This window comes from Corvus cornix, chromosome 1 (assembly GCF_000738735.6).
Source record: "Corvus cornix cornix isolate S_Up_H32 chromosome 1, ASM73873v5, whole genome shotgun sequence".
Taxonomy (NCBI): domain Eukaryota; kingdom Metazoa; phylum Chordata; class Aves; order Passeriformes; family Corvidae; genus Corvus; species Corvus cornix.
The window spans coordinates 9,918,613-9,931,677 of record NC_046332.1 but is presented as its reverse complement, the minus strand read 5'-3'; the positions used below and the strand labels follow the sequence as shown (position 1 = coordinate 9,931,677).

Here is a 13,065-nt window from a genome sequence, read left to right as displayed (position 1 = left end):
TGTTCTTTGGAAGTGAATGAATAAAATAGCAGCTATAATGGATAATCCACTGATTTCACTGGGAACATTTGTATGAGTCATTACAGTCTTTTACAGGTAGCTCTGTACCTCAGGGTTTTGAAGACTGTATATATCTACAAAGTGTTGTGGCCTACATCAGCTATTATTAAATTTATCTTAAATTTATTTGAGAAGCAGGAAAAGAACTGTACATTGTAAAGCTATTTACAATATATTTTTGTATTTTTGCTTTAAACAAGCCAGCATTTTCACTAACACCATGTATTTGAAATGTCCAGTACAAAGAGAAAAATCTTTAGTATTTCATGTATGTTATAGAAACTGCCATCAGGTAGTTATGGTCCTCTTGTTTTGCCAATTCACAAGCACAATGACAAAGAACACCTTTTTGATCACTTTAGCCTAATTAGCCTTACTTATAGCCTTCTTTATGAGGTAATCTCCAGGTGAAGTAATACATGACTAGCAGGGGAGGGAGCAGACCCTGCCCCTCTGGTCTGCTTTGGTGAGACCCCACCTGCAGTGCTGCTCTGCGGTCCCCAGCACGGGAAGGACATGGAGCTATTGGAGCCAGCCCAGAGGAGGCCACCAAGGTGATCAGAGGGATGGAGCAGCTCTGCCATGAGGAAAGGCTGAGAGAATTAAGATTGTTCAGGCTTAAAAAGAGAAGGCTCTGGGGTGACCTAATTGTGGCCTTCCAGTGTGTAGACAAGAAAGAGGGGGAGGGACTTTTGACAAGAGGATTGAGTGACAGGACAAGGGGGAATGGCTTCAAACTGAGGTTTATATTAGACATTAGGAAAAAATTCTTTACTGTGAGAGTGGTGAGGCCCTGGCACAGGTTGTCCAGAGAAGCTGTGGCTGCCCCATCCCTGGAAGTGTTCAAGGCCAGGCTGGATGGAGCTCTGAGCAACCTGGTCTAGAGGAAAATGTCCCTGCCCATGGGGGGGGGGGGTTAGAACTAGATGACCTTTAAAGTCCCTTCCAACCCAAAGCATTCTGTGATTCTATGGTATTTATCTACAGGGTATATTGTGAGTATAGGGGGACACTATTCCTGATTTGCATCAAGAGGCTTTGGAGCTGTTATCTGACTTTGTACAGAATAGCTGTAATAACCTCAGCCACTTAAAAAACCCTGACACTGTAACGTTTGGAGATGGTAAAATAGCTGTCACTGATTGCACACACGAATTAAGGAGGAATTAACTTGCAGACCTTTTACGGGAGTATGTGTGGGCAGTGTATATTATGCAGAGATACGGTTCGGATCCTTTACGTGAAAGAACTTACTAAGTCAATAAATCTCTAGTAGACGCAAAATAAAGGGAAGTGGGGAAAAAAAAAAAAAAAAAAAAAAAAAAGAAGCAAGCAAGCAAGCAAGCAAGCAAGGCGAGATCAAACCTTTGGGACCCCAAAGCCGCGGCGACAAAAGGCAGCGGCCGGCGCGGGGGGCGGCCCTGCCCGCAGCCCGACAGTAGGGGGCGCTCGGGCTTCACCGTGAGGCGCCGCCGCCGGCCCGCGGCGGGCGGGACAACGGGGACGCGCCGGGTGCGTGCGGCCCCTGGGCGCGGCGGCGTGACCCCTGAACGGGTGTCCGTGTCCCCATCGCGGGCTCTGTGTGCCCCGCTGGCGTGTGTGCGACTCCTTAACAGGGCTTGTGCGACCCCTGAACGGGGTGTCTGTGGCCCCGGGGTGTGTGCGGCCCCTTAACAGGGTGTCTGTTCCTTCCTAACGGGGTGCCTGTGTCCCTTTAATGGGGTGTCTGTGACCCTTCACTGGATGTCTGTGCCCCTCCGGGGTGTCTGCGCCTCCTCAACGGGGGGTCTGTTCCCCCTCCGGCGTGTGCGTGACCCCTCAGTGGGTGTGTGTGACCCCTTAGGGGCGTCTGTGCCCCCATCACGGGCTGTCGGTGCCCCCATCACGGGCTGTGACCCCTCACAGCGTGTGTCTCCATCACGGGGTGCCTGAGCTCTCATCGCGGGGTGTCAGTGCTCCCCCTTCACTGGGTATCTTTGTCTCCCTCACAGGGTGTCTCAGCTCCCTCATGGGATATCTGTGCCCCCTCTCGGGGTCTCTGGCCCGCTCCGGCACCGGGAGCCGCTTACATCCCGCTTTCCTCCGCGTGGCTCCTTCCCTCGTGTCCCTCCCTCTTTCTGCTGTAGTGCTTCGGGGTTTGTTCTGAGCGTCTGTGGGAGAGGGGCTGTTCTCCCGGTTCCTGGGGGGTGAGGCGGCTCGTTCTCCCGTCTCCGCACTGCTGCCTCCGGGGACCTCGAAACTTTCCCGCTGGCGGCAGCTGCGCTGCATCCAAGGAGCCCAAGGGAGGCTGGAGGCTCCTGGGTTTCGGCGGAGCCCGTCGGCCCCGGAGGCTCTGTGGGGCACGTGCCATCTTTTGTTTTGTGTTTTATCACATTCCCTTCCTTTTCCACAGAGAGGGCCAGCAGAGAAATCCCTGGGGAACATCCTTTCGAGGGTCTCACTCCCGAGCGCCTGCGTGTGCGCGCGAGAGGGAAAATGAATAATTAGAGAGCAGTTCCATGAAATCACTTACCGAAAAATTAGCTGCCCATTAAAGGGGAAGCTGTGAGGAGCAGTCATGTAAACCCTACCTACACCCAACTGTAGAGGGGAAGCAGCGAGCCTGATTCCCAGCCCTGCGGCTGCCTGCTGGCATCACCGTCCCTATCTCCCTACCCCGGGAGGAGAGAGAGAGGGACGCGTGGGTGTGGAGCGCAGTGGTTTAGTCCACACCCCGCAGCCTCCCTTCCCCAGGCAGCCTCGGGAGCCGCGCTCATTCTCCTCCCTCTCCCTGCCAGCCGGTGTGTCCGTGGCGGCGGGAGGCGGAGGCGGCGGGAGAGGAGGGGAGAGAGGAGCGGAGCGAGGAGAGGAGCGGCGGGCTCCGGGGCCGCCCGGGTGAGCTGCGGCGGCGGGAGACCCCCGAACTCCGCGCAGCCCCCGCCGCCGCCACCGCTCGGCAGCAGCCGCGGCACCGCGCCGGGGTCCTGCCAACAGTTCCCGCTCCGCTGCCAGTGAGGAGGGAAGTGTAGGGGACACCGCTTTATTTATTTTTTTTTTTCTTTTTCCATTATAATTATTTTTCTTTTGAGGGGATTTTGAGAAAGCAAGCCGTTTCCCTCCCGTGTAGCACATTGCCTGGGCGTTCCTATTATGGAAGTTAAGTGAGAAACTCTGCAGCTTGAACTGATTTGGAGAGAGAAAGGGAGAGAGAAAGGGGTAGGGGGAGGGCGACAGGAAGGCAAAATAGCCGAACCAAGCCAATGGTTTTCCTGCAAAGTGCCGGGAAGTTTGTGGAGCACTTTCTAGGAATCAGGTCCTTTCTCAGAGTCTCTTCTTGTCTTGCGAAGAAAGAGCTTGCTTTTGGATTGCCATGGATCTTAAAGAGTCTTAGACACACTTGAATAATTCCTCTGCTTGGGCTGGATTGGTGGGAATTTAGAAAGGAGCGTGTGTGCAAAGCAGAAGCCTTCGGAGCTCACTCGCTGCTGCTCTAATCTGTATGGATCTAAAAGTGTCACATTCAAGACCTTTGCATTTCCAGCTTTTGAATTGAAGATTTCCCTTTCCACTTTAAGTAGCTGCTAGGAAAGTGAAAACTTTTGGACCTACCTCTTACTGGCTTTGGATACTTTTTTTCTTTTTTTCCTCTCTTTTTCTTTTATTTTCTCTTCCCCCCCCCCCTTTTTTTTTTTTTAAAAAGTCTCTGTGGAATTGGTCTTGCAAGCCATCGGGATTGGTTTTAATATGTCAAAATGGGTCTGCTGACGCCACTCCTGCTCTTCGGATTTGCATTTTTTCAAGTCTATGGTAAGTTCGCTTATTTTAGATATGTCATTTCTGTGCAGAAATCCCCTTCATCTGAATTTGATTTGGGACAGCACATGGATGGCATTATAAGCTTTAACGTTACAGAGCCCTAAGTTTGTTCCTGGTATAAAAATGGTATTTGGGGAGGGAGGGATCGGAAGAGAGAGAATATATGTTTCCCGTAAGCAGCCCTTCCCGTCTCCTAACTTAATGGAAAAGCAGCTTATGAATGGAAGAATGTCAGCTTGAGGTGGCGAGCAAAGAGTAAAAAAATACCGTGATAAATCTTTTATTTGGGGGTGGGGAGTGGGAAGGGGAAAGGAACAGCAGAGCGCTGTTGTAGCTGGTATTACTTTGCCGCCTTCTATTGTTAAACTTTCCACCGGGAGAGCCAGCTGATGAAATAAATAGGTTAGCCCTGCCTCGGCTCCAGGTGAGGGGGACTGACGGATTTCCAGAGTCCCTCAACGCCTCGCTCGGCGCTGGCGAGCGGCAGGAAGGGAGGGAGGGAGGCGGGCTGGGAGCGCGGGGCGGCGGCAGCGCGGCCCCGACCACCCCGCTCCGCCCCCGCCCATCTCCGCCGAGCCGCGCAGGTGGGGCGGCAGCGGCTCCCCATCAGCTCCATCCTCATTCCGAGCTTCCCAGAGGGAGGGTTTTCATGAAGCTTAACGACGTCTGGGGAAAGGGTGGGTTTCCTTATGAGCACCGTCCCCCCCCTCCTTTGGGTGTGCTCTGTAACGTTTCTTGTGGTTTCGAGTTTAAGTACTGGATGGGGAGCTGTAAATTATCATCTTGGGGAAGTACGATTTAGCAGGGCGAGAACTTCAGTGTAAGGGTAAATTGCCTTTCAGCGTAGGGGTGGGCGCTGTGCTGCTGCACAGGCGGTGGATGCACTAGAGCAGCTCAAGCACACGACTAGGAGCGAGCATCCGGCTCTACAGAGGGTGTGCTGGCACCAAATGCTCGCCAGCCCAGCTAGCATTGGGTATTTGCAGCTCTGAAAGTCCTTTAGGCTTGAGGTGAATGCAGTGTCTGGGATCCTGAATGTTTTTGCCTGTGTGTCAGAGCAAACTTTGTTCCGAGAAGCTGCTCACAGCATTTACTGTATCAGTCCCGAGGCAAGGGCTCGAGGTTTATTGTTTGCAGTCACAGGCTGCTTTGAGCGTTTCTCCACCACCCCCTAGCAATAAAGGAGGCAAAATAGAAGAGGGAAAGATTCAAGTACAGTTTTACCTTGGGTGCATAATATGCTCTGCAGTTTAATGTTCAGTTTGGTCAGTAAGAAAATTTCTACATACTGTGCTCAACTAGACAGGAGAAGTTTTAACTGTAAAAGGGTTTAGTAGAACGTTTATGTCTGTCAGTGCAATCATAGTTTTGCAGGGATTTTGTTTTGTGTTTTGCTCTATTTTTCTTGCTGTAACAAAAGATCCTTAACTTTAAGACCACTGATATTGGAGGTATCTTTGTGTGCAAACTGCAAACATCAGGTCATAGAAATGTACTTACTAGTAAGTGTTTAAAATTGTATGTAGCTAGAAGGAAAACAATTAAAGTGCTCAGTGGAAGTGACAGAGTGAATCAGAGGAGCTTGGTGTTACAGAATGTAATTAAAGTACCAGGCTGTTTGGAGATATATGAAACAAATGCAATTAACCAGCTTGCTGGAACGACAGGAGCATGACATAATTTATTCGAGTTTTGTCATGGGGAACACATGTAGAACCTTTGTTCTGGTTTAGCCTTATGAGGGTGGGGCAGTGCAGGTGAAGCACACAGCTTATTTAGAGCCGGACCATTAGAAAAAATGGCCAAGGAGCTGCCTGGAATATGCGTGATGCTCCCCTTTTGTGGGAAGATATTGCAGAGACTGTCAAGTTTGCCTACATTAACAACTCTCTGAAATAAATAAAGAGCTTTGTGGATAGCACATCATGACCAAGTAGATATAAGCTGTTATTGTCGAAATGACTAACAAGTAGCTTTGAAGAAGTACTGGCAGGCAAGCTTGGCACACAGTGCTTTTGTCTCTTTAGAAGCATAGTAATTACGATCACATCTTAGGCTGACATGTACCACTAGTTGCTTTGTAAAGATCTCTATCAACGTCAGCACCATTTGTAATGCTTTATTTTAAGAATAAAAGGCAAAACCCAACAGACTTCTTGTTTCATAGGTCCTTGGTCTGTTTTCTGTGTTTGAAAGTTACCTCAGTGCGTTTCTGCGTTTAAGGGGGTTTTGTTGTTGGGTTTGGCTGGGTGTTTTTGTTTGTTCTCTTGGCAAGAGGTCCAGACATAGAACTGTAGCATTTGAGGCATGTTAACCATCCTTTCCTCTCTGAGCTTACTTTTATTTAGTGATTCAAAAGCGGTATAGATCAAAATGATATTCTTTTTCTTCAAAAGTTATTTTTTTACCTGTCCATGGTTTTAGGACACCTGAAAATTGCACAGCTCAATGAAAGTGGTAGAAAACATGTACTACATACACATATGTAGATTTTTAGGGGTTTTATTACTGTGCTTTTGTTTTTCCTGTAACACTGCCCATGTTCTTGCACTCTGATGAGAGAATAACTTCAGTTCTCTTTTTCTTTAGCTATCAATCTTGGTTATTGTTCTTGACACAAAGCAAACAAAGAAAAAATCAAACACAAAAAATCCCAAATACCAAAACACACACACATACACACACAACTCCCCCAAACAAACAACAAAACACCCTACTAGACAGAGTCTGCACCATAAAGTAAGCCACTAGCTACTGGAGTTTTTAAAGGAGTTACATGTGGGTTTTTAATAGTGTTCAGTTGATTGGTCTTTCATTGTTACGTGATTTGTTCTCTTTTTTCCAATAATCAATAAAGTTTAAAATAACACGTATTAACAGAAAAGGTAACAACTGACATGAACACAGGTTTTGGTGGGCCAGACCCTGGCCTGGTAGGACACATAAGTACTTTCAATGAAAATGACTACCTTTTAATGTCAGAGCTGGCTTTTAGTCCCTTGAAAACTGCAAGTATGATGCTGTTGAATGGGTGAAGGTGTTAAAGATATATGAGAATAATTCTGTAAAAAGAGCATTTTAGCACCATATTAATATATTTCAAAGGCACTTCTTTTCTTAACGAAAAGCATGCATCTGAAATGGTGTGGTGGCAGAAACATTCTGTATTTCTTTTCCTTTTTATTTTTTTAAATTCTTTTTATTTATTCATGCTGATGAACTACACGTCTGTGGCCTTGTGCAGGTCCCTGTTGCCTGTTGGAGAACATGGCTTACATATAAAGCTGGAGTATATTCTTCCAGCGAGTATTTGAGTTGACAGGGTCTTGATCTCTCATGTGAGTTTTGCTGTTGATGGATAACCTTTGCTTCTGTGGAATGTGTACATTTTAATGCTTTAAGAGTAAAATTCTGGAGAGTTTGCAGTTTTGTTTCTTTTACCTTGTTCTTCCATAGGACCCAATTCTGCAGGGCATTTAAGTGCTTCCATCTCTTAGCCACAGTCTTGCTGAAGTTAATAAGAATTTAAACGTGTTCCAATCATGTGCTTTAAAACTTTGCTGAGTAAGGATGAACTGTGCCTGTGATGACAGATTTTGCTGAATTAGTCTTAAGATTTTGCTTTCTTTACTTCTTATCTCATAAGTTGTCATTGCAACAATAGGTTTTTATGTGCAGAAGATAAGCAATGAGGGAACCCTGCCATTGTACTTCAACGAGGTGGATTTGCTTGAAAAGTAGGATGATAATCCAGGTACTTTGGTTTGTGTCTTTGCTAATTTGGAGCTCTGCAAAAGGTCTGATACTCCACAAATCTTTCTGAAAAATTGAAATTGGGGGGTTTTAAAGCCTTCATGTGAGTTGCACTGACTACATTAATCTTTCCATTAGGAACGCTCTGAAATGATGAGATTGATGTTGCTCGGGGAGATTAAGTTTTACCAATGCAGGCTAAAGATATGCAACCTTAAAAGTAGACAAAAGAATTTAAGTACATTTTTAAGGATGCATAAAAAGTACCAAGGAAATGTGCCAAAAAGTGTGATGAGAGGAAAAGGAGGCTTTGGCTGGTCTGTCCAGTCAGTTCCATTTCCTGGAGTCACTTTTCCATAGCAATGCTACGTGGGCTCATAGCCCTAAATTCGAGACGTGCTCTGTCCACTGCTGAACCATTTAGTGGAAATTACTAAAGAGTATGCAACGCCGTTTTAGCCGTTTGTTACCTTTGAATTGCTATTTAAATATTGATCTGGGCTTAATAGATTGCTGACAGGTTCTGTGCATTCTGTTTCAGCCACCTAAGAGGACGCTGCTGTCAGGTTTTATCTGTTATCTCAGCTGGCATGGCAGAGGTTGCTCTTCCTGTGGCTGCCATCTGGCTCACACCTCTCACACCAACCTTGGGGAGGATACTTAGTGGTCATGTTGATGCTGTTTGTTGCCAAGAGGCTCCGTTACTGGTGTGCTTTTCTACATTTCTATAGGAATCTCTTTATTTTGCAAGAAGGCCAAAGAAAGCAAGTGTTTGCTCTTGCCAAATAAATAAATAAAATGTTTTGGCTTTTTGGTTTCTTACATGTAACTGACTTTTTACAATACTCTGTTATTGTTACATGAGGATTCTTGCACTTACGTTTTGACAATACATGTGCCTTGTATGTTCAAAACAATTTGTTTTGTGGCTGGGTACAGGATCCCATCTTAAATCACTACTTCAGAGAAAATGTTGAGGATACCTTTTATGCAGGATAGTCGTGTGGACTATTAGTTATAAGATCTTTGAATGCAAAATATTGTATAGAAATAGAGATTTGCAGGTGTATATTTAGTGCCACCATTTTGACTCTGACACCTGATTTGTACTGTAGCTTGTGGACTCTGTGCCCTTGAAGTTATATGGACAGATATAAGATTGAGTTTAGTGTTGTCCTCACCTCAAACTGTTTCCTTAACAAAATAACTGCTAATCACCCATGGTTAATAACTTTTGTTCTTATGGTGGATAATTAAATAAAGGCCGTTAATTCAGATTCTGATCCACACCACTGAAATCTGTAAGAGTTTTGCTGTTGAGTTCACAGAACACTGTGAAAGCAGGCGAGGTTATCTTGGCTTACTGTCATCATGATCTTGCTATAAGATGAAGCTGGGTTGTTGTTGCATGCAACACTACCACAACTACATAAATACTAGAGGGTACAAGTGTGTATTGATGTTTCAGTTCTGTTCACTCTTTTCTCATTCCTACAGTGCTCTCTTTACTAGAGCAGAGTTTCCCTTTGAAACCAAAAAGCTGATTCTTGTGCTGCATTGTGTATGTAAAGATATGCATTCTTAATGTTTTTTCAAGCCAAAAGTTCATGAAGTAAAGAATGGCTTTTTAATTCAATCTCTGCAGCTTATCTTGGCATTGCTGGCATGGAAGAGATCCAAGATGTTCTTTTAATTTTATTAAAATAATAGCTGTAGTCAATAAATACATGAACAACAATGGACAAACTAACCAGTAGTACCCATGTAATAACCTGCTGATACTTATATTGAGCCACTGTACTCTGGTGGCCAAGGCTCATTGAGATTAATCTCTGTGTTATGGACAAATGTGAAGTGAGGTTATTCATCTAAACACTGTTCTGGCAGAAGTATCTTGAGCATGTGCATTGAACTTGCAGCTCCTTATCACTCTCCCCCAGTCATTTTTAAATTTTTTTCTTTTTTTTTTCCTTAGCAAATTTTCTTTTTTTGTAAACTGACTAAATAATGGTTATTATCTGCCGATCCCTGAGTTAATACATCTGTTTAACTGCTTTCTGCTTATGTACTAGATAGGCTGGCAAACATCATTCCTCGTTGCTTGTTTGCCTTGCTGTTTCTACCAGGAACCATCGTGTCTCTGGCTTGCTGATAACTGAAGGTCACCCTTATCTAGTGATTCCAGCGTGTATTTTGTAACCCATCGAGACTGTGTGCATGCAGGTGCTATTGCAGACTTTCAGTGCTATTATCTGCGGAGGCTGTGGGGATACTCCTTCAGTTCTACCTCCCTGAGTGATGACTGGAAGAACACAAAGTATCTTCGGATTCATTCCTCATCATTTTCAGGTGCTGAATGCACAAGACGCTCTTCCAAGCTTGATTTGGAGCAGCCTTAATGATACATGGTTATTTGCTTGCAGAATTACCCTTGTCAGTGAGTCTTCATTGTACCACTTCAGTTCCAGCAGAATTCTTCAGTCTGATGACAGTGAAGGACCTGCCATTGTGCTACTTTATACTTTGTTATATCTTGCTTTTACTTTCTCTGCTCACTTTTTCTCAGATTAGTTCGAAGAACAGTCTATTTGGTCTGATATATGGAAATGAACTGGTAGGATGAGTGGGGATGCCAGGAGCTAAGTATGGTCTCACTCATTAGAGACTACCTAGATGGTTGTTCCGCCCTGTCTGTTGCAGCATATGGTCTTTCATTTCTATTTAGGCATTGCTTCTATAGCTTCAGTACAGTGTGCCAAGGAGAGAAAAGCATCTCTGTGATGTGCCTGTCATAAATGCAGATTGGACAAATAAGTAAGGAATAAATGGCCAGAAGCAAGTTGTAAAACACAGTGAGCTGTGGTTCACTTCTATTAATCACTTTCCATTGATTGCAAGAGAAACTGAGTGGAAAAAAAATCTAACCTTTTGAAACCAAAATGTCAGATAACAACATCAGTCAACTTGTTCCTCATTCATAGTGAATGGAGGGACAGTTCATGCCAGGGTACCAGAGGTACTTTTTCACTGCTGTGAAAATGTCAAGAGTTAAAAAGCAGTTATGAAAAGTATTTTAATGCTGCAGGAGCCCTATAATCATGGGTTCTCAGGCTGTCATTCTGTGCGGTTTTCAAGGTCCACATGTCCTGTAGTCTGGATTACTTCCTCCTGGCAAAAGGAATGGTTAGTTTTAACTGTTTTATCCTAAAGAGAATTCTGTAACTAAAGGATGGACAATAGTTTCTTTCAGTATTATGAAAAATCCTAATGGCACAGCAAAGCTGTTGGACTAAGCTAGTTGGAAAAAGTGTTTTCTTCACCTGGATTGCCTTTCCCTAGAGAACTTGATCTCTTCGGGATTGTCACTCCATAGTAGAGCTTGCAGGAAAAGGATCTGTGGGTGCATCCTCCTTCTCACTTTCCAGTGTGTATTATGTCACCTTTGAGGCCTATAGATGCTTATTTTACCTGTGTGTACAGTAGCACTGCCCTGCTCTGACGGTTTTCTGGAGAGAGAAATTACACTGTAAGCTGGGAGAAAGGGTGGGATAGCCTGATCCCAGGTCCATGGCTTGATGGGGAGAGACAGCCAGCAGAGGAGCTGGGTTAGATAGTGTAGGGAATAAACAGGGAGCAAAGCACCACTAAATGCTGATCCCTGAACACTTCAGGGTTGTTTCCTACTCACTGTGTTTAGGCTTTTATTGTTGCTATGTCATTTGTACATCGCTTACCCATGAAGTGAATAAGTTTTTCTGTTAAATTGTCTTAGATCAGTTTTGTTTGGAGTGGTTGCAAGAAAATGCTAATTTGTAGTTTGATGCAGTGAACTAAGGCCTGTGCTGGCTTTAACCTGATGCACTGCAGAAGTGCTGTGATAAATTGGCTAGGGCTTTTTTATAGATATGTTTTTATGATATGTAAGAAGAATTCAGTGGACTAACTAAAATAGTTGGTTTATGTCAAGGCAACAGCTATTAAACAAAGGACTGTTAGTGGAAAAAAACCCCAAAACCCTATCAGAAATACTGCAGGCAGCATTTTATCCTTGATCTATGCATCTGTTACCAGACTGGATTTTAAATTATAATGCTTTGTTTTTTAGCTAGTCGATGTGATTTGGCTATTCAGATGTATGTCTGAATTACAAAATACTGTGGCTTTTTTTTTCTTCTGCTTGAATTTGTTTCATCATATTAAACTGTGCAGTGTGGTCTTTACCTAACGAGATCAGACAATGTGTTCTGTAACATGTAAATCCTATCTACGGCGTAAAATCTCAGCATTTAGAATAGGAGTATCCTATGATAAAATAGTCTTTTAGTGCTGTTGAGTTTAAATCCCTAAGAATAGTTTTCTCTATGTGTACATCTAGATTAAAAAAAAAAAAAAATCTTTGTGGAAGTGTATATAGATATAAGTAAAGAAAATAACTTTAGAAACTGTCATGTGTATAATTCATGTCCCTGAAAGCAAAACTCTAAAGAGGAGTGGGAACTCTTAGAACACTGAATTAAAGGAAAATGAAACATGACAAGTAGGCAAACAAAATTTTAATGAAATATGAATCAGTGTAAACTAGAACTGCTTATTATTGTTATCATTTACTGACTCTTTTTTGACAACTGCTCAATTTAGAATGAAATGCAGAAGAACATATGTCTGTCTTTGTATGACCCCAAATATTTCTGTTCTCCCTTTCAGCAGACAACATGCCTTTTCTCCCCTTAAGTGATTTTTGGTTGCTAGGAGAAGTGCAATGGTCTGCCCTGCTCTTACCCAGCAGTAAAACTGAAAAGTGTATTGAGGTAAAGAGAGGGGCAAAGCACAGTGTAGGCCATGAATCACATGTTGTCTCTAATATGTCCACTTTGTTCCCACTTTTTCTTTGAAAACTTTTGTTTCTCCTAATGGTGTTTCTTTCCAGCTGATCTCTCAAAGACATTCAGAAAGCTAAAAAAAAAAAAAAAAAATTGTGCTGTTAAGAGTCCACTCAGAGGAACAAAAAGGAGGGGGAGACTTTGAGACTTACTTGTGGGGCCACATTGGTGGCAATGTGCTACTCAATGAATGGCTTCAGTCAGCTGCTGTTAAACTTGGGTGATTGATACCTTCTGTTTTTTTCCAGAGCTAGAAAAGTGTGCAAAAAGTCTTCATAGTGGTCCTGCCAGTTTTAATGCAAGATATTGAAGTTGTTTACAAACTATTTCAAACAGCAGAATATTCGGTGTTCTTGAAGCATTCAAGTAGTAATGTTGCATTATGTGTGCATGATGTGTGTTAAAATCAGAAAAGTTTGTTAATAATTGTGGTACTTTTGTTCTAGTTTGTGAAACTCTTGATTCACTTTCTAAATCATGTTTTTTCAAATAATTGTGTGCTGTGGCAAGAATCACTTGACCATCACCTCCTACAGTGATCTAAAAGTGGCCTTATACGAATGTCATTGGTTACTTT

At 43.7% G+C, this 13,065-nt stretch overlaps 1 protein-coding gene across 11 annotated transcripts in view; it reads left to right on the top strand.

The window, feature by feature from the left end:
* ROBO2 (roundabout guidance receptor 2) overlaps window positions 1–13,065 on the top strand; it is a 1,042,619-nt gene that overhangs the window by 598,203 nt on the left and 431,351 nt on the right. Inside the window, exon 1 of one of the 11 annotated variants that reach the window (XM_010399521.4) lies at window positions 2,881–3,846. The exons of the other annotated variants lie outside the window; for them this stretch is intronic. Coding sequence (XP_010397823.1) covers window positions 3,792–3,846 — 55 coding nt within the window. The 5' untranslated portion in view covers window positions 2,881–3,791. Of the gene's footprint in view, window positions 1–2,880; window positions 3,847–13,065 lie in introns of those variants that run through there. 11 annotated transcript variants of the gene reach the window in all.